The following is a 21337-nucleotide window of genomic DNA, read 5'->3' as shown; positions in this document are numbered from 1 at the left end:
TTCCGCGATTCAACGGTTTTCCATAAAATCGCGATTGCTGAAATTTTATCATAGTTTCATGTAGTTTACATATGTCTGAAAATAAAAAGCGAGATTTTAAAATTCACGAGACGGGCTTCTCGCGATTTTACGCGGATATTAATTCCTCGCGTTTAATTAGGAATTTACAGTAAGTGATTTTTCTAACCAAGTATTGACTTTTTTTTTATGCTTAGTTTCTTGCAAACTAATTTGTAAAAAAGAAAAAAAGCACCCCCCCCCCCAATCCTGTATCCAGCACATCCCCATGATACTTTAACATCATAATTCCCAAAAGCTGGCATATTTCAACCAAAAAATACCTTTCACACTACATGTATATGTAGCTTGCTTGCAAATTAATTTGAAAAAAAAGCCTGCACATTCTCATATGCCTTCACTTGGACAGCAGTATCAAAAAACTGTCAGTATATGAAGTCATTGTTTACCCATTCCATCAACAGTTTTGGTAAGGGAAGACTTGTGGCAGCTTCAGTGAGCCGTTTACCCAGAATCCTCCGCATCTTGAACCGACACGCTTCCTTGAGTGTCGGGGGATTGGCACATTTATAATGAAGCAGTTCCAGCAGTAATGGTGCTGTCTCTTCAAGTCTGACGTTAGAAACCTCTTTAAAGCTTTGGTCCGCGGAGACGTTGTAACCCTCTGAGAGTAAGTATCGTATGATTCGGTGTCTGTTTCCGAGACAGGCTAGAGACAGCGGTGAAATGTAGCAATATTTGTTCATGTCGCAGTTTGCCAAGATCAGGGCTTTCATTGATGCCAGTCTATTGTCCGACACTGCCGTCTGGAATGGAGTCTCACCGTTCGAGTTCATCTGGTTGACGTCTGCTCCGAACTTTAATAGAGTCTCTATCAGAGCCACGTTTCCCATGTGTGATGCTTGGTGCAGGGCAGTATCTCCCATTGTTTTTCGCCTGTATAATAAAATATCTGAGCATGAAAAAAACCCACACAGTTGGGATAGATAGTCAGAAAGACAAGAGGCCCATTGGCCACATATCGCTCACCTGAACAATAGTACCGGTACTCTATTTTGAAAGGATTTATTATGAATTGAACTCTTAAAAAATATTTTAACACTCATATAATTCAAAATTTTGCCATACATTAAATGTAATTGCAAATACAGCATGTACAAGTAGAAGATTGACCATTCATTGATTTATTTAGTGTACTATGAAATACACTTGGCATGCAGATGCCATGCTATGTAAACTCATGAACTAGCTAGCTTTCTTACGAAGGAATTTCAAGTTTGGCCTTTCTGTTCAACAGAAACTCCACCATGTGAACTTGTTCATAACACACAGCCAGTTCCAGTGGGGTGTGTTCAGTGATCGTGTTCAAGGCGTCAATATCCATCCCAGCATGCAACAGTTCCTCCAAAGCCTCGGTGTGACCGCTGGTAGCGGCCAGATGAATTGGCAAGTCACCGTCCGCATTGGCCTGAATAATTTTGAAAAAGACAAATCTTTATACTTCAATCAGGTATAGGTATTTAAGATAAAGGATATACATAATTATATATACATATTATATATTAATTAATATGGCTGTATAAAGCCTTTGCCATTTACTGTACATTTTGTAATTGTGTTTGTTTGAGCTGATGAATGACTTTTGACCCTACCTTATACAGACTGCATCCTGCTTTGACTAGGATTTGGATTATCTCCCTTGGACCATGTTGACAGGCATGGTGGAGAACTGTGTTTTTATCTTTGTCCAGACAGTCGATGTCAGCTCCCAGGCTGATCAGTTTCTCAATCAATGGAATCAATCCTGCAATAAGGTATTCAAAACTTCAAATAAATTTTTAGAATAAAATGTCTACAGATCGATATGTATCAACATCTGCAGTACTAAACAACATTACATGATTTACATGACTGTACGTCACATACAATAGATGACAGTAACTTGATTTATACTCATTGTCTGATAATTTTTGTCAATGGAACTATGCAGTCGTTTCAGTGTCTTGCAACTGATTAAAATCTAGTAATTATATAGTTCAATAGCAATCAGAATGTGCATGATTTTGTACATGCATTATCAAGAGTGTTTACTGGTATGCTACTTTAGTTACATACACCCTTAATGCACATTTGCACTTGACATTATCCAATCAAATGTATTTTTACTAAATTTTATATGTTATATGTTTCAATATTTGGTTAAAAATGCTGATTTGAACAACTAGCCTATCAATATGTCAAATATTTGCAAAGTATCTACCGGTATATACTCGTCATTGTTCGATTTTCAATCTAAAAATTGTGACATAAACTTCATTTATTGCAGGGGTGATCGAGAAGCGGCAAGATCTGGTTTATCTAGTACATGTATATAAATTATATATTTTATGTGCATGACAGTTTTTTATACCCATTTTGGTGGCATAGTTCAGAGGGGTGCCTGCTGATCTCGAGACTGTGTTGACATCATAGCCCGGGGTCAGCAGCAACATGGAGGCTCTCTCCACGTCCTTCCTCTTCATTGCGGATAAGATGTGATTGTTCACTGCCATTTCCTTCTATCTATAAGTTATCCATGTCATACACATATACTAGCTCAATCAGTGGCCAGCTGCATATGTATGGATATATATACCTCATACACCGATGACCATGCCCATACAATGTGATCATGTCATTCTCCTCACAGCTACATTATTGCAGCGTGAAAGTCCTGAGGGTAAAAATTAAATTTGAAATAGTTCAATAGTTCAAGCTTATGTCACTGGTTCAAGGTGTAAATTAAATTGTCTCATTCAGACTCGAAGCCATGAAAAAAAATCTGCAATAACAAAAACTTATGTCACAAAGTGCATTCATCTTTCATAATGTTCATGTTATATGCAACTGAAAATAGACCAAATACTTGTACGCAGAAAAATCTACATACCTTTAATGGATCATCGGATGTCCAAAATATTGACCGATTGCGCCAAACAGCACGAAGCTTGTCTCCCGAGATAACCCGAAAGTAAAATTGAACCTCTCTAGAGTTTACCTCAAAATTAGGCCAAGTTAAGGTCAAGGTGAAAACAATGGCGGCGCCCATGCAGCGTTCGATGTTGAAGTTGCTGAGATCATCTTCTGCTGCTTTAAAAAGATCTTTTAGCGTAAGATTGTCTATTATACCCAGACATTTTGATTCCAAGTTTTTCATTGAAACAAGTTATATGTTAAGATCTCGACGAATTGCGTCGATTTCTTACAATAAAACTCATTAGATTTAGAGGACATTCTGACACGTAAAGTACGTGAATGGAAATTGCCGTCAGGGACGTAATGTGATACAGCAAATTAACATTTGGGTTAGCAAAATATGGTTTGGTTGTAAGCCATCGAAATAGTTTCCCGAAATAAATGTTTTGACTTTCCTGAATATTTATTCCTAATCTCAGCGAGATTCGACGAGACCAGAGACATATTTATGTCTCTAACGAGACTGAAAATGTTTGACGAGACGTCCGTCAAAAATTTTCAGTCTCGACGAATCTTGGAAGAGACGTCTGTCAAAAATTTTCAGTCTCGACGAATGTCGTTGAGGTTAGTTACTCCCATAATCATAATGCACGTACGTTACCATTTATTATCTTCAGAGAAGTTGGCAGGCACATCCTTCATCAACTTCTCTTTGCAAATCCTTAAATTTTTATTCATAAAATCTGTTAATGTCAGAACAGGATTTATGTTGTCTTCAACCAATGTTTTGACCAAAGTTTGGATGAAGGCTATGTCTGTCCACTTCATTCAAGAGGCCTAAAATTTAGTGTAAATTTAAACTAATTGGATATAATGAATAATGTTTTATAAATGGCTCATCCATGGTGTTGGACTTTATGCTTTACTGTACTATCTATGCACATTTTCAACATGTGAACATGGTAATTCACTTTAACTCCTAACACTTCATATTTCACACATACCAGATTATAACAAAAATAAAAATTTGTATGGACTGCTGTCGTAACCTGAACTAAAATATGATATCTTAATCCCTTCCAATGAGATTTTTTGATAAGAATTTGGCATAATTTATGTAAATTTCTTTCTTTCCAGACATCAAGGGTTGCTGCATCTTCTTCCATCATACAGCATAAAAAGTATTCAACAGAACCCCACTTTGTGAGTAGCTGATGCTAGCAAATTAAAGAAATACACACCAAAATTTTTTTTGGTTGAATTCAACATTGAACTCATTTCTAAATCAATCCACACCAGCACAATTTTTTGTTCATTGTAATTTGCAGTTTTTGACTATATAGTTGGCTCTGTAGCTCCCTGATCGTCCTTCCAAATTTTATGGACCAGGAGCTACAGATGTGCAGCTAAGATTTTTTAAAGAATTTTGCTGGGGACTTCATAAAACTTTGTGATACCAGAATTTGCGCTCTGTCAGTATTTGTACAAATTGAGTTTTACTGTATAAAGACAAAACTAAAACGTTTTAAGGTAAGGTTTGCGGTTACAGGGAGATAACTCACACATTTTCATTGTGACGTAACACCAACTACCCTTTATTTCAGTTATGACGTCAAAATTTATATGGCGTCATAATTGATTTCAGTTTTTTTTATTTCGCGTTTTTTTTTTAGTTTCAATGAAAAAATAAGAGGACACAAGCATTTCATCAATTTCCACGAAAACGAAATCCGCATCATATGGTTTTGAATAGTGTTTCAGAAACATCAGATTACGCATATTCTAAGATAAGTTTTTCCTGAAATCGCTGGACTTGGAAAGGTTTGAAATAAGATGTTTTCGTTTACATAATATTAGTCCCAATTTAAGACTTTTGTTGCATTTTATTCTATTTTTAGATAGTTCATCAGAAATTAATAAAAGTGAATCATTATATTAATAGTGATATTATTTTCGAACATTTTAAGCATAAATAACCCCCATAATAGTCACATATAAAATGTACATATTTTCACGAAATTGTTTACATTTCATTAAAATGAAAATTGGAAATAATGAACTTTGACCTTTTGTAGTTATAAAACGGGACGGGCAAAATTCATTTGAATTTCATGAGAAAAAAGACTAGTATAGTGAACAAAATGGTTTGTAACTTTGGTACAACCTCTAAAAAATGCAAGCCGCAAACCTTACCTTAACTTCAAACTTTTTAATTTGATTTGATGTTCATATCATCTTTACAAATTGATCTCCAAGTTAATGAAATATCTTTCTAATTATTTACTGCTACAGAGTAAATATGGAGGAAGAACAACTGTAACAGCTTTATCAGGGGATGGAGTGGGACCAGAGCTCTTATCCTATGTCCAGGAAATATTCAGGTACTCTCATTTTCCAATTCTAGGAAATAAAGGTAATTAGAGTTACATCAAACGTACTTATGATGAATTCATGCCTCTAAAAAAGTTAGTTCCTTTCCAAAATATTGTTATTGTTATTGGATGTCCAAGTAGCGCAGTGGACAATGCACTTACTTATCACCACTGCAACCTGAGTTCGATCCCTGTGATCGACAGTGGTTGTGTGTGAAAGGGCATGATGGTCACCCGCTTGAACAAGTGGGTTTTCTCTGTGCACATCGGCTTCCTCCCATATCAATGACCCCTTTGCGCTAGCCTAACATCAGTGCCAACAAAAAGTACATGTATTAATATAAGTTGTAGAACTTGTTTATCAATTGTTTTAAAATAAATAAAGTTCATTTGAAGTTTCTGGATACAGTAAAGTACAATTATCCAAATTGTTCATCCCTGGTACTTTGTTGTAAAGATGTTTTTTTTTGTATTTGAATGTTATTTTGAAATTCAAAATTGTTTACTCTGCAGTGCAAAAACAATAATGACAATACAAAAGATCAAAACAAAATTTTACAAACCTCAACAGTGTTTGAAGTTGCACTGATGACAATTGGTTCAGAAAGTATAGTTAACTTTTGTACAGATGATCAATATTGAAAGTGATTGAAAGTTGAAGTTGAAATCTACGTTTCAGATATGCTGGAGTGCCTGTTGACTTTGAGGAGTTGGAGATAAATGGTAGTACTACTGATGAAGAAACACTCCGCAGTGCCCTTCTCTCAGTCCAACGCAATGGGATAGCCCTGAAAGGTACCTACATGTATACAGAATTTGGACCAATCAATGTGGTGGTTTTTGTATTGTAGGCACCATCAAATTAAGCTGAATACTCCATTATCTTGATGATTTTAAGGCAATTTTCGGAGGAGTTATTCACTTTTTATTATTACAGTTTACATGTAACATTTTGGTGTATCATCTTTCGTGTTGCATTTGAAGTGACTAAATCATGCTAAATAAGACATTATTTTATATCACAGGAAATATTGAAAGTAAATTCGATGAACCCGGATTCAAATCTATGAATGTTGAATTACGGTAAGGTGCTTGGTTTTGAATTGTTTGTGAAATAAAGAAATGTACTTAGATATTGGTTTTGTGAAGATGTTACGCATGAAACGATACAGAAAAATCTTTTTTTAATTTGTTTTAAAGTTCAACTCTGAATCATGTCATTTTATGGACACTTTATATGGAAAATTTATACAAGTTTGATTTGGAAGTTGTTGGTATTTATACAGCACACAGTTGGAACTGTTTGCCAGTATTGTTTGGTGCAAGTCCATCCCCGGGGTCTACACCAGACACCAGGGTCTGGACATCATCCTGATCCGAGAGAACACAGAGGGAGAATACTCAAACCTGGAATACCAGGTGAGGATGAGAGAGAGAGAGCGAGAGAGAGAGAGAGAGAGAGAGAGAGGAGAGGAATGGATGGATGGCCAGACAGACTGTTATGTTATTTTTATGTTTTTAAATTTAGGAGAAAAGTTTTTATTTTATTCAAAATTTGTTGGCTTGTTTTTTTTAAATAGAATATTATGTACACATTTGTAGAATACAGAGGCAGTTCTATAATAGGATCTGATTCCAATATTCATGAAGTTGAAGTACATGCCATTGTTAAACTTTAGCGTGGGGAGGAATTTTAATATTACCGTATCTGATTCACTTTTGACAGATATAGCAATCATTGTCGAAATCTTCTTATCCACTTTTAATTATATCTTTCTCTAAGAAATGAATGCAATTTTCAGATTGTACCTGGCTGTATAGAAAATCTTAAAATCATAACAGAAGCAAAGTCTACAAAGATTGCCAAATATGCTTTTGAATTTGCCAAGACCCACGGGAGGAAGAAAGTCACTGCCATTCACAAAGCAAACATCATGTGAGAAGTTTTCCTTCGTTCAAGCCTTTTATATGAAGTTTTTTCAAGTTTCAAATTTAGAAGTTAGACATTTACACTGTCAGGATACTAAATTTAACACTAATTATATTTTAGCACCTGTTTCACTAAACTAATTTAAACAGATGTACATACTTAATATATGATTGATTAAAATGTTTGTTAATTATGGCTACACTAATCAGCTTAAGAGGAAGATTGTGCATGCTTTTGAACTTAATAAAGAACATAGTTACACAGTACTAACTTCTTTAAGAATGTGATATGGAAAAAAAACATGTAAATGTATTTACATGACCTACATGTATTACATTACATTACATGTAATTTTAAATGCTTTCTTATCCTTTTTATTGAATATGATTTTTTATTTGTGCAGGAAATTAGGAGACGGCCTGTTTTTGGAATCCTGTAGGAAGGTGGCAAGTCAATACCCAGACATAGAATTCAACGACATGATTGTTGACAACGCTAGTATGCAGGTCAGTTACATGTATATTTCACTATCATGTACTCCTCCTCTCATAAGGCAAAACATGCATGCTGTGAACATGAATATTTTCATGGGTGATTTGTAATGTACTGTATTAATTCTTATGCACTGGGTGTATCATGGGTATATCATGAATTATGTATTTCGTTAACTAGAGAAATGTTTTGTTTTGGTACAGATGGTGTCTAAGCCGCAGCAGTTTGACGTCCTGGTGATGCCCAATCTCTATGGTAACATCCTGAGTAACATCACGGCCGGTTTGGTGGGAGGATACGGGGTGGTGTCGGGGATGAACATCGGAGACGATTACGCCGTGTTTGAAATGGTAGGTAAAACTTGGTTAAAGAGAACATGTTTACAGTGAATCGACGCTAAGAGCAAAGTGATTTTCATTCCCTTTGACTATATTACTTTTTGTAAACTTGACAGATATAACGAAGTACGCTTTTAATGAAGCAAAATTGCCTGTCCCTGGGGCTTTGTTTTAACCATGTTTTACTCTACTTCAGTTGATAACTTATTAATAAAATGGTGGACATTTATAGTGAGAAATCAATGTCACTACACTGTCAATAAAATTAAGACATGTACGGATTTAGATAATTATAAAGATCTCATTACAAGCAGACATGATGCTACTTGACAAAAATTTAAAGTTTTTAATACTTATAGGCAGAAATCAAAAGTAGCCAGTGAAGTTAATAATAAAGAGTAGATTGTATGTTTCGTAGGATTATTAGAATATTTTTAGAATTTGATTAATTCTTTTAGGGAACAAGAAGTTCTGGTCGGAGTTTGAAGGGGAAGAACATAGCTAACCCAACGGGGATGCTACTCGCCAGCTGCGACATGCTGGACTACATCGGGTAATTTCTTTATTGATTTTTGAAACAGTCAGTTAAATCCGATATAAAATAGACAAAGAAAATAAATGGAATAGATTGTAAAATATAGAAAGAAACAATGGTTTGGAAATTCAACTCCTTTTGACATAACCATGGTATTTGAGATACCAGAGTTTGAGATTCCAAAGATCTTATTATCAGTGATTATTGGTACAGTGATAAAAATACATTTATTTAAACAATAAAACAATTTCTTTGGCAATTCAAATCTATGAAGGTATTGAGCATTGTAGAAATAAATACATAACCAGCATAAGCAGTTTGTCATATGTGGAAAAATTGAGTGACACTGGTTCCTCGGCCGTGATTAGATGAATTAGTTTATGGTTACATGTTTATGTCAGTACGTTTATGAATACATTAGGCTTAGGAAAGAAAATATTCAGTATAGATTTAAATTGGTGCAGGTTGTTTTATTGAAAAAAGATTTGTTGATTTTTTTTTTATTCTGTAATACATATTCAGATGCAACAAGCATGCAGAGTTGATCCGTGATTCTGTGATGAAGGTGATGTCTGTGGATAAGGTATGTCTGCCATTTTTAGATTTCAGCTTTCATCATAGTAATTTATTGTTTTCAAATGCCTGACAGTGTATTAGCTAAGTAATTTGTCAATCTTATTCCCATCTTTAAAAATGTATTAATGGGGCATAGACAAACTTGAAGCAAAATATTTTTTAATTCTTATCTTGCTTTTAATGATTACAGTCATGGTGCAAAATTTTTTTTATTTATAATACCGGTACTAAGTTAGCCAAAATTTAGAATGAGCTGTCAAGTATCTATAAGTCAAATACCTGTCTGCCTGCTACAATTTTGTGATGAATTTTTTGCCTTAGAAATTAACGATTGGGTTCATTTTTTGGTCCTTGTAATAGAGCTTTAACCTATGAATCATAGGAGTATCAGAATCCTTTTTTTTTTGCATAATCTTTGTAGAGAAAAGCTAGTAGAATAGATACATTTTCTAGACCATATATATTTGACAGAGAACTGTTTCCTTTAAGTTTAATGCCATTGTGGACTTGTACTTTTGACAGGTTCAGACCCCAGACCTGGGGGGTCAGGCTACCACCCTAGAAGTCATCCAGGCCATCATTGAGGACATTAAGCCAAAGACGACAAGCTGGTAAGTGTCCCGTAATATCAACAAGTTTAACTGTGATATTTTAATTTTTGACATTAGTGTAGTGTACAATTTGTATTCCTTCACAGAGTATGGGTAATTCTGTGGATTTGTTAATTTTGATGCTTTTTTAACAAGAAGGATTTTGGCCCTCTTTTGGTGAAATGATTGCATGTTAGTGGAACTAAATGGACATTCATGATATGAAGTTTTTTTGTTTACAGAATCAGCATGCTCTTCTCATGCTCTGAATGACATTTATCCTACTTGACATGCAGTTTTTTCTGTCTAAACATTCGTGTCTGACATAGATTTCACTTGAAAAAAGCATTTTTGCTTTTACATACTGTAAAACGAGAAAATATGGCGCACTACAAATTTTACCGCATTTGGCGCAACTGCCTCTGAGCGCTAAAATTAATAGTGCGCCAACGATTTTTTTATATGTATTAAATTTCTTCAAGTTGCAAAAAAATAACGTCAGTCCATTTTTAAGGCTATATAGAAGTGTTCATTTAAATATCAGATGCTGTCGGATCTGCTTGTTTAAACAATTACACAGGTAAACGGTATGGGTTATCGGGTAAACGTGCCTAAACATGGATTTATTAATTCAGTTTTAATTGCTTTTTAGTATCTCTCATTAGCACCTTGAAAATTGGGCTTCTCCCCAGGTCACTTCCATTTAGCGCCTCGAGGTGAAAATGTGATTAAGCGTGGCTATTGTTAACGCTGACAATACATGATTGATCATAATTCCTTTGATCTCTGATTAGTTGATATAAAGAAAACAAGACGATACCTATTTTTTGTTTTTTTTTAATGTAAAATTACTGTGAAAAAGTTTTTTTCTTGGTGATCGAAAGTCATGGTAAATGTAGCATTCAATTTCACTTTTAGTTTCGGGACTTTTCTAGTGTTATCCAAGTCGACACGTTAAATTCAAAGTCCGATAACTCAAATTTGTTTACCAACAAAAATTACATATCATCGCCAATAAATGAAGTTTTCATATCTATCTACTGACGATTTACACAAAAGTAAGTGTAATGTTCTCAACGACAGGTTACCGTGCATGCGAGATAGAAATCAAAATCGTTGTGTTCACGTGCTTGAGTAAACACAGAACTAAATTTTGGGCGTGATCGTTTATCAAACAACAACATTTTTTGTTTTCTTTTTTAAAGAAAAGATGCATACGCTAAAATATAATTGCGCTATGGTACTGGCACTTGCGTTTGCGCTAAAATACGTATGCGCCTTTTCTCGTTTTACAGTATATCAACTTGCATTAATTTTAAGTGAACATACTTTTTTGCCTATTATAAAAATAAAATACATTATGTTTTCTTTACATGCCATTTATTCCATGGGAATCACATATGGAATTTTCTCATGTGAGATTCCTTTAAATGCTCTTCCCATGAAATTAATGTAGAAAACAATTTTCACTTGGCATAGTACATAAATGTATTTTGATATTTACCTTGCAAAACTCATTTAATAATAATTTAGAAATCCTGCTTATTTTAAAAGTTGCTTCATTTGTGTAGATATATATTTTTTTAATTTATATAAAATCAAATTTGCCTAAACTTTTCTATATATAATCAATATACATTTTTTTGGGGTAAAATTACATTGGTTTATGATTTAGCTTTCCTTGCATGTATACGTGTAGAAACATTATCAGAAGCTTCATTATGTTCAAATTTTAAAATTTGATTTCACTTGGGCAGTAACTGTCTTTCTTAGATATTAATGCTTCGTTTTCACCAGGAGTACAACAGCGGCTCAAAATGTATACAGCCTACGATGATGATGACAGTGGTATGATGCCATTAGCTGCATTCTCCTCCCATGTTATCACTCCTATAACTATATATGGCTTTGGGTCCTTGCAACTAACCTGCTAGTAACATGTCCTCTTTAGTTGTTCTCTCTTTGCAGCAGTTTTATTCCGAATCAACATTATACAACAAAGCAATATTCACAAAGAAATAAGGGTATTTAGAGCGGTAATTGCTATTTTGAATATAAATGGTAGAAACACAGTGAAATATTGGAGTCTTTGAAGGCTGGATGTTTAATATGATTTAAAGCAAAAGATCATCAAAATGTTACTTGAAAATGTAATCAAAGGTAAAAGTAATGTTTATGAAGATTTTTCAAAGAATTTGATGAAACAGACTTTGTATGCATGACAATAAGGTTTATGCCAGAGAAGTTCTTTTCCAGCCATCTTTATTGAGAAATAGATGTAGACATTTGTGCATTGCAGATACTTTGTAGCAAATAATAAGAACAAAATGATTATTACATTTGCTAATGGGGATCATTTCATGATAAACCGTCTAGGTCACATTCATACCCTAATTGTATTAATGTTTGATTTGATGTGTTGCGGTGAGTTAATAGCTAATCATCAGCTTAGAACTGCCTGCTCTGGTGAGCGATGTGGCCCATGGGCCTCTTGTTTCGTTTCAGCTAGGCCCTACTTATGGTGTTTTGGAACGATACAAAGCATATGTATGATTAACTTAATATATTTATTGAATTAATTGAATATTGATTTTGGTGTAATTTTGCATGTTCAAATATAATTTTGCATATTAATTGATTTTTTGAATATTATTCAGAAGAATGTATCTCCTACATGTACAGGTTGCATGATTATATATGAATTTTAAGAAAGGGAATTGAAATATTTAGTTTAGTATTTTATTTTTATATATAACTTTATTGTATAATTGGTATTGTTCATCAGAAATCAATATTTAATTAAAAATAGTTATTTTGGAACAACAGACCGCTGTAATAAAAAAAAAAGAAAATTACAAAATTAACATTACAAATTTATGTTAAAATATTCCCCTTTTTCCCTTCCTTAAAAAAAATCTGGATACCTCCCCCCCCCCCCCCCTCAAAAAACACAGAAAAAAAGAAGGAAAACCCTCATCATTGAGTAGATTTCAGTGTTTAGGGTCAGTAGGTGATATTGATGAACTTTGACCTGTGATGTTATGCTGATGAATGTTTGTAATTTGATGGCAACAGACAATCAAAAAATTAACAACTAAATAAGGTAAATGCACATGTTAGATGTTATCAAAAGATTCTCATACAATTCTATAGTTTGACATGCAACCCTGGCAGTCTGACCTTGCTTGTTGATTTTAATAAATATTCGCCCTATCTTTTTACAGGGAATGAAACATTTACATAAAGCTAGAAATTATTAGTTTCAATTCTTGAAAATCTATTTTTCTTGTCTTTATTACTGTGGAATCATTAGAATTCGTGGTGGCTCAATTTTCGTGGTATTTGTGGGAAGCCTTTTCCCATGAATTGACATCCTCCACAAAAACAAGTTTAGAAAGATTTATCTTTGTTCCTGAAACTGAAAACCAACACATCCGCGAAATTACATCCCTGCGAATGAGTAAAAAACTTACAATCCGCGAAAATTGGCCCCCATGAATTTAAATGATTCCACAGTAATACTGATAAATTTAATTTCCCCCCTCTAAAAAATAAGGAGATTGGGAGATTGAAAAAATGTTGACTCCTTTCTTTGCCTGTTTTCATTTTGTGCTTTGAGCCTCAATGCAGACTTCAGCATCAGTATATTGCTTCCACCCATACAAATAGCTGAAAAGCCTAAAACATGTTATTCCACAGGCCATGTCATCTGTACAGGATAAAATTGTTATTCTATGGTTACAATTTACCACAATTATTTACTTTAACTTACTGTCATACTTTAAAGGTGTCTAAGGATGCTTTTCTTTTTAACTTCAAGGTCACTATAGTTAATTCAACTCTAGAGAGTAAGTTCGTTTTACTTATGATAACACGATTAATTTCTTCTATAAGATAGTACATAATAATGTACTATCAGATTTGTAGCTGTCCTCTTATCTACTGACATATTCACTGAATTGTGTCAGTGTTTTGTACTTTCAATTCAACATATACTTACATAACTTTAGTTACTCACGTGTACTCTTAATGGGATTGTACTGTTTGAAGTGGTACATAATGAAAAAAAGTACCGGTTAGTTGTTTGATGAATTCATCATACAACTCTGACAATCCCAACTTCTAATTCACTCGGGCAAGTGTTTGAGCCTTGAGAAAAAAATGTTGTTCTGTTTTGTAGGAAAAATAATATACCAGTAGTTTTAATTTGACATTCAGATATTCTTTTTTGGTAATGATCAATGGAAATGAGCATCGGAATTATATACACTCCATGCCTTTTCTATCCATTTATGCTGTAGTTATTTAAGATATGATGATAATTATAAAACTTGTTTTTTCAAGGCACGAGATGTTTTATAATGAATGTATTTTGTACTAACTAATGACCTTTCATAAAAACACAATATTAGCAGTAGATGTAAAATATACATTTATCAATCAAATGACTTTGTATATTAAGAGGGTTGGATGATTGTGGTCATTTTTAGGCTATATTAACCTCCTTAATATAAAGAACTCTGTATGAAGTTATTGGAATATGCTTAAATCTTAAAGCTTAAATATAACAACATTTTTTAACTAAATATTAGTTTATGGCCAAAAATATCATATTTCAAACTTTAAGGTGGTTAATCTGTTGTCCACCCAGCCTCCTTAAATACAGTGTAGTAAATTTATGTAACAATAGGTCAAAGGGTATTGTACCTTAAAGTTCTGATTAAAAATAAAATAAAATATTATTAATTTTTTTCTATTTTTATTATTACAAGATGTATTTTATCTCATAGGGCATTTTCTTGGAATGCATATTTACTCATATTTTTCATGTGCAAATCTTGTTTGTATGGAATGATTTACTAGTATTTTTAAAATGTTAATGACGGTTTTCTTTTACTTTTATCTATTTCTATCAGGCTGCATGCGTAGACCTATAGGTGAGTTTGACCCTTAGAAACTATCACAATGACTGTTAATTAAAATTGTTCATGTTGTGCACGATTTCCGTTTTCATTGTTTTATTGTAACAGTGAAAATTGTGTAACACATTCAAGGAATTCCGTTGGTTCTCTGCAAGCAAAACGGTCCCATTGCAAAGTTTAAATTGTAAATCAGTATTTTTCTTGTGAATTTCTTATTTCTGACTTCATAGGCAATCAAAAACTATTGTCCCAAGTTACTTTTTTGTCAGATAATTATAAAGCGCTGCATAGTTAGTTAAGATAGGAAACCTTTTGATAGCAAGAATGATTTTTTTTTTTAGTTCTTTATTACCAAATTTTTCCCTCCTTACAAAAAGGAAATATGAATGATGTAAAACAAATTATGATGTTTTTTCATAGACAAGATTTCGTTTTTATCCAAGTACCATAAACGTTGTTTTGTATTTTCACATATATGAACATGTATACAAATCTAAATTTAAAATTGAGATGAATTACATTCAAGGTAACAAAGATTTATAACAATTTTTATTTATTAAATAAATGAGACCATGCTTCAATTTGATTGATATTTTTGTCTTAAATTATTTCTTTTATAAAATAACACAGTGAATTGCTTGTGAATATTGGGATGGTTAATATGCAATTTTTCATAATTATTAAGACTCCATAAGTATGACACTGTAAAATGATTACACATTTATCACAAAAGTAGGTTTTTGATATCTTGATATATTTTAATGATGAATTTGACATACATGTACAGTAAAACAACTTTTATTTGCGATGATATTATTTCGTGGTTCACCGGAGATTCATGGTATGCGGGGACTAATTTAATGCAACAAAGATGTAGATTATCTGGAAAATAATATACTAGATACATTTAAATACTGGTCAGCGGCGAGAATTATTGTTCGCAATCAAGATGTACAATGTAGATTATCCAAAAAAAAATATACCGGAGGTGGTGGCGAGAAATATTGTTACAGCGAGGCAATAGTGAACCTCGCGGAAATTTCTCGCACTCAAATAAAAGTTGGTTTGCAGCATTTCTCACATAAATCCATTATCTAAATGAGATTATCTAAAATAAAATGTATTTGAATATAAATTCACAGAACATATTAGCTGATCAAAGAAATTATTTCGAAAATGATCATAGCTGTAGATAAACACCTTTAATTAGCCCGAATTTTCTTTGTAAACAAATAACTGTATTCTAATTTCTAGTGACTGTGTAACATTAGTGTCTCACTCTGTTATGTTGTAGAGATGGCAAAAAGATGGCAGACTTTCAAGGAATGAAGCATCAAGGAGAGAAACAAATATAAAGATGTAGAGAAAATAACAAGAAATCTAGTTGAAAATTTCCCCCTCGAACATTTATTTATTGAGCCCTAATAGTACAATAATATTGTACATGTATGTGTATTGTGTACATATTGTGTACGTGTAACGCGTTCTCGGTTTTGACTTTTTAATGTGTGTACAAACATTTTATATAATAGTTTCATGCCTTTATCTGTTACATGTTAGCATATTACAGAAGTGTTAGATAATTGTGTTGTGTCCGGAGATTAAATCTAATATTGACAGTTATACTGTGTATAGCGTTGATTTTTAAAAAAAAAGTTTACAAACTTCGTCATAACATGAAAAATAGAAGGTTGTTAGTGTAAAAAGGCAAGAGGTTTTTTCTGGGAGAACATGATTAAAATACCGGTACCACATTGCCATCACAGACAGATGATCAAGACACGAAGAAACGTTTTTTAAGGTTGGGGATAGGGAGTCTTCTTTTTGACTCTCGTATAGAAAATATGTTTCTAAGTGCCCCCCCCCCCCCAACTCTTGAGAAATCTCAAACTCTAGGACACAACCACCGGCCGAATGAATTGTTCGTATAAGAAGATGAAAGTCCGTCAGATATATATGGTCTCGTGCTTGTCTCATATGTTTAATTACAGCCACGCGCTCGATAGAAACCGGTATATTGTCAAACTATCGCACGATCCGCAGTTTTCTGAAAATTTCAGTCACTTTTTATCGGGGGGGGGGGGGGGGTGACAGAATCACGCGTGTTTGCAAACCTACTACAAAAGCAGAATATAGCATCCACCGCATGTCTTATTAAAAATAAAGCTTAGGTGAAAGTCTAATGTTATGATTGTCAAATTTTCAAAAAATCACATTTTACTTGAATTTCCACAGAAAAAAAATGAGTTCAAAAAATTGCGAAATAGAGCAAAAATAACTGATATGCTTGTAATTATTCCATGATTAAAATGCTCTACTCAATCGGAAATACCTTTAACGAAAGTTAATCACAAGACGTCTAGGTGTCACAAAGGAAAATAAAATGGATTACAAAAAAATAATAGAATTGTAAACCACAGGGGCACCGTATCCTCTCTACACTCTATATATGTCATAGAATGTACTGGTACTGTACCAGTTATCGGCTAAACTGAGAGTTCGGGTTTATAGCACGCGACTATCCGAGATTTTTCAATTCAGTCGTCTGTTTCGAATAAAGAAAAGTAAGTTTGCTTGAAAACTTTCTTAAATATGATTTAACCATGAGCTTGAACGATCATTGTTTACCGCTGATTTACATCTTTGCACTTTCAGCAGTTGGGGAAGTGGCGTCATAAGTTAAAAATAGATTATGGCATCTTTGTGATACGTTACCATATATCTTCTTTGATTTGACATAATATCAATACATATGACATGTACAAACAAAAGGAATTTATTAAACTCTAAGAGATTCATAACGCAGTTGAACGCCTGATTGCACAATATTGTGTATTGAAAATTCAACGATTTTGTGTATTACCGTATGATAACAAACGAATAATTTCATGAGTTTTGTTAATGTACTATAACCCTTGCTACCTTTAGTCTGACCCAAATAGAGCCATAATTCAAAGTACATTATGCAGAGTATCAAATCAACATGTACAGGGATTTTACTATGTTATTATCGCAAAGCCGATAACTGATACAGTAAATTGTAAAACATGGCAAATTCGGGGCGTGCTAAAAAGCACAAAAACAATATGTTTTGAGTTCTTAACAATTATATAATCTAACAGATGGATAAACAAGGAAATCACCATTTAACGTATGTCAAGTTTTATCCCAAAATATCAAGAAACAAGGAAATACGTAAAGAAAACGTTAAATTTTAGACATTAACTGGTACAGTGCCAGTAGAGCGGATACGGTGCCCCTGTGTGTAAATATTCAGAATTTCAATTTTGGGGGCATATCTTTTATTGAATGCATCAGGAAATGCGAATTAATGAAGTATAGTTGTCATCTAAGATTTGTTAGTGAATGACAACTAATTTACAAACTTTTAACTATACATGTACAAGCGCCTCTTACGAAATTTATGAAGACAACTGCAGATGATGCACGCAAACGTCCGTTCTGTACACTGTTGAAGTAACATTACGAGATCCACACGTTAGAAGTGGGTTGCTGACTGTCTGTAATATCCGCCCGACGGCCATCGACAATTTCCGGATCCCATTGTCTCGGAATGTTGTCATAAATCATTTCTGTTCAGGAAATCTCTCAACCAGACAATCTGCTATGATCGTGGATGGAGGGACTGCCCCAAATTAACAATCCATGTAAGTAGCAGAGTGTTAACTTTTTAATGGTACTTATTGCACTAGTCAAGAGAAAAATGTATGCAGCGTTTGTTAAATCTTGATTTCATGGAATGATGGAAGAATTTTTACGGTTTAGGTTTCAATTGGAGGGGAGGGGGGGGGGGGTATAGGTTACATTTCGTAACTATAGCTTAACTGCATCATTTTGGTTTCATAGGTGAAGATTTTTATCAGGATATGGGTGAAGTAAATTATTTAAATATTAAAATTTACTGACATACTAGAATTTGAAGAATTTTCTGAACTGATACTATGAAAGGATTTTTTTCCGTTTTGATAAAAAATGTCATTTTTCTAATGCTTGTATTATGACAGATTTTTAAGGTCCTCCAAACACCTTGGAAAAGTTCTGCATACAAGCCCAGTCTTCTAAATCACTTAAAGATATGGGTTTCTAGCATGTGTTCGACATGAAAGAAAACAAGAAAAATTCAATTTTGGGGGGAAAATCAACTTTTAAAATTTTTACCGCTATTAATGCAAAGGAAAGTCCCTGTGGTATTCTAACTTGGGACCTGCATGCGGGTCGGTAGTTCAAAGCTACAACCATTGCGCCTCAAAGATAAAAAAAAAAACCAATGACAGGCGATATGAATTGATTTACAGTGTGTTAAAATCACCATGCTGTGACGCACTATCATAAAAAGTAGAAGTCAGAAAGGGGGGGGGGGGTCGGGGATCCTTGCTTAATTTTCTTATAAATCAAATATGTGAAAAAGAATTATCGTATGTCCACCATCAATCAAATCATAGAATTTGGGATAAACTACAACAGTATGGAAATAAATGCTTTGTTGTGGAACGGCACACATCCACCCCATCCTTTCGTTAATGGCCTTCAATTAAGTAGATCTTGCATGTACCTTGGAATTCAAGAGGTCAAGGGTAGGGGTTAGTTTAAGGACGGGCTTTTATTCCAACGTGATGCTGAGGTGGCCTACAGGATGGTATACATGTTCACAGTGGTTAGGTGAAAGTAGACATCACTCAAGGAGACAAAAGTTAAGAGTTGAACGAAGCCTCCCGGTACAGTTTGAGTAATGATCAGTGAAAGCCGGATATGATACGACGCTGGCATGAATATGTTATGATGATAATGTACATACATGAACGTGATCTAGCCAAAATGTGTTTCATAACCATATCAATCCATGAGTTTGATTGGTGCGTTTAAAAATTCACTTTTTCTTTATATAACATTTCGTGCTTGAAGTATTGCATAACGTCTAGATGTTTTTAAACACTAATGCTATATAGTCCATAGTCTTTGTAAATTTTAACGTGTATAATACTTAATTTCAGGATAAAGTAAAGAATGTTCCTATTTCGAAAACTTCGGTTTTTCTCGCACAGCAAATGTAAAGAGAGCCAATCAATCACAGACCTGAGTAGCATTGATAATCTGAACGAAGTTGGAATAAACAACCCGGGATATAATCTAAAAAGATCAAAATCAGCGGAGCAACTCAACATCGATGTCAGGCCGCCGTTGCAGAGGTCTCAAACAGTTTTTTCAGCAGACGACACCTCAGACCAAAATGCAGACGATTATCTTCAGCCAAGTTCAGATATCAACCAAGTTGGTTCTCCAAATTCAGTGAGAAGTAGAACCTTAAAACAACATTCGAACAGTATAGACTCAAACGCAGACGACTATCTTCAACCATGTACAGATATTGTTCAAAATGTGTCCAACTCATCAAGGAAAATTGCTATAGTCAATCCTACCACCCATGTTGTACACAGTGACAAGGGAAAGGACGAAGTGAACGATCCTTTTGAGGAATCGTTGTACCAAAATGTCGAGCCAATCAAAACTCCCCACTCACCCAGTAAAGTTCTGCACTCACCCAGTAAAGTTCTGCACAAACCCAGTAAAGTTGAAAAAGTTGAAAAAGAAAAAGGAGAGGAAGCTGGTTCTATTTACCAAAACGTGGAACCATTGGTCTGCGAAACGAAAACTTCAGAAAATGAGATGAGCGAATATCAAAACTTTGTTGTAAAAAGGGAATCTATCACAAAACCGACGAAACCCGAGGACGAATGTGAGTATGAATTTGTGCAAAGACCTCTTATAAGTGACAACGAACAAAAACTGACAAAAGCACAAGACGTCAACGAGGAAGAATGTCGTGATAGGACGGACTCCGTTAGTAAAGTGAACCTACGGATAAACAGTACCACGAAAACTGGCACACACGAGTCGAAACCGCCAACTTCAGTAATCAAGCCAAAAAAATTTCTGAAAAACTTTCCCAACAAATCATCATCAGCAAAGCCGGCGAAGAAGCCGAAACCAGCACGACCACCCCCGCCAAAATTTTCGGACAACATGAGCCGGTTCCGGAACAGATACACCAGCCCGGATCTTTCGCCCCAACCTCACAACAAAGTACCGGAAAAGAGTCTCTCGGTAGACAGTCATGTCAGTCATAACACGAGCGAACCAGCAAAGACAGTCTCGTCCACGGCAGACATTCGAGGAAGGATGATGTTTAGGAACGCCAGGAGTGCCTCCGAACAAATGCACGTGGTGCGGAGATCGGACAATATCCATGACTACTTTGACATGTCCAACAGTCGCCCTGGGGAAGTGGTGCTTGATGACGGTGATGATTATATGCCCATGAGTTTAGAGGATAAGTGTCCGTTGGATAGACAGTAACGTGAATAAGGTTTCGCGTCATGGGCATTTATTGAAATCTTGATCATGAACGATATACATATATATATGCGACCTTAAGGTATTGATATAAATACCGGTATGGGTTTTTACAGTTGGCAGTTGCAAAGCATTATCTATAAAACATGAGAGAGAGAGAGAGAGAGAGAGAGAGAGAGAGAGAGAGAGAGAGAGAGAGAGGGGAGAGAGAGAGAGAGAGATGTGGACATACATGTA

At 34.3% G+C, this 21337-nt stretch overlaps 3 protein-coding genes across 12 annotated transcripts; 2 read left to right on the top strand and 1 right to left on the bottom strand.

The window, feature by feature from the left end:
• Positions 1 to 443: 443 nt before the first annotated feature.
• Positions 444 to 1686, bottom strand: LOC105349204 (ankyrin repeat and SOCS box protein 3). Its single transcript, XM_066083397.1, has 3 exons — positions 1678 to 1686; positions 1281 to 1486; positions 444 to 954 (listed from the first exon to the last, which is right to left on the bottom strand). The coding sequence occupies exons 1-3, from the start codon at positions 1684 to 1686 to the stop codon at positions 444 to 446; spliced, it is 726 nt and encodes a 241-aa protein (XP_065939469.1).
• Positions 1687 to 1704: 18 nt separating this feature from the next.
• Positions 1705 to 16351, top strand: LOC105349203 (isocitrate dehydrogenase [NAD] subunit gamma, mitochondrial). 9 transcript variants are annotated; one of them, XR_010713290.1, is made up of 16 exons: positions 1705 to 1832; positions 4111 to 4176; positions 5266 to 5354; positions 6025 to 6140; positions 6371 to 6428; positions 6632 to 6764; positions 7148 to 7281; positions 7679 to 7781; positions 7971 to 8117; positions 8564 to 8658; positions 9163 to 9223; positions 9739 to 9827; positions 11604 to 11654; positions 13627 to 13654; positions 14723 to 14743; positions 16023 to 16351. XR_010713290.1 is itself a non-coding variant. In XM_066082597.1 (15 exons), exons 1-13 carry the CDS (start codon positions 1725 to 1727, stop codon positions 11641 to 11643), a joined length of 1239 nt encoding a protein of 412 aa, XP_065938669.1. In that variant the 5' UTR covers positions 1705 to 1724; the 3' UTR covers positions 11644 to 11654; positions 13627 to 13654; positions 16023 to 16351. The 9 variants fall into 9 exon arrangements, 8 of the variants coding, with proteins under 8 accessions (XP_065938669.1, XP_065938668.1, XP_065938671.1 ...); XM_066082597.1 differs by lacking the exon at positions 14723 to 14743; XM_066082599.1 differs by lacking the exon at positions 11604 to 11654 and having other exon boundaries at positions 1706 to 1832.
• Positions 16352 to 18020: 1669 nt separating this feature from the next.
• LOC105349206 (uncharacterized) lies at positions 18021 to 21248 on the top strand. Of its 2 annotated transcripts, none has more exons than XM_011458907.4 (2): positions 18021 to 18396; positions 19741 to 21248. In XM_011458907.4, exon 2 carries the CDS (start codon positions 19754 to 19756, stop codon positions 21101 to 21103), a length of 1350 nt encoding a protein of 449 aa, XP_011457209.3. In that variant the 5' UTR covers positions 18021 to 18396; positions 19741 to 19753; the 3' UTR covers positions 21104 to 21248. The 2 variants fall into 2 exon arrangements, with proteins under 2 accessions (XP_011457209.3, XP_011457210.3); XM_011458908.4 differs by lacking the exon at positions 18021 to 18396 and adding an exon at positions 19145 to 19602.
• Positions 21249 to 21337: the final 89 nt, after the last annotated feature.

The sequence above is a fragment of the Magallana gigas genome, chromosome 4, assembly GCF_963853765.1.
Source record: "Magallana gigas chromosome 4, xbMagGiga1.1, whole genome shotgun sequence".
Taxonomy (NCBI): domain Eukaryota; kingdom Metazoa; phylum Mollusca; class Bivalvia; order Ostreida; family Ostreidae; genus Magallana; species Magallana gigas.
This window is presented reverse-complemented; position numbering and strand designations above follow the sequence as displayed.

What these genes read in the sequence shown, in the direction of transcription:
- LOC105349204 (XM_066083397.1), bottom strand. An exon ending in GCCAAACTTGAAATTCCTTC is followed by an intron (nt 955 to 1,280) that starts GTAAGAAAGCTA and finishes TTTATTATACAG; the next exon opens with GCGAAAAACAATGGGAGATA.
- LOC105349203 (XM_066082596.1), top strand. Translation starts at nt 1,725, where the DNA reads ATGTTGACAGGCATGGTGGAGAACTGTGTTTTTATCTTTGTCCAGACA. An exon ending in ATTCACAAAGCAAACATCAT is followed by an intron (nt 7,282 to 7,678) that starts GTGAGAAGTTTT and finishes TTATTTGTGCAG; the next exon opens with GAAATTAGGAGACGGCCTGT. An exon ending in AAGCCAAAGACGACAAGCTG is followed by an intron (nt 9,828 to 11,603) that starts GTAAGTGTCCCG and finishes CGTTTTCACCAG; the next exon opens with GAGTACAACAGCGGCTCAAA.
- LOC105349206 (XM_011458907.4), top strand. Translation starts at nt 19,754, where the DNA reads ATGTTCCTATTTCGAAAACTTCGGTTTTTCTCGCACAGCAAATGTAAA.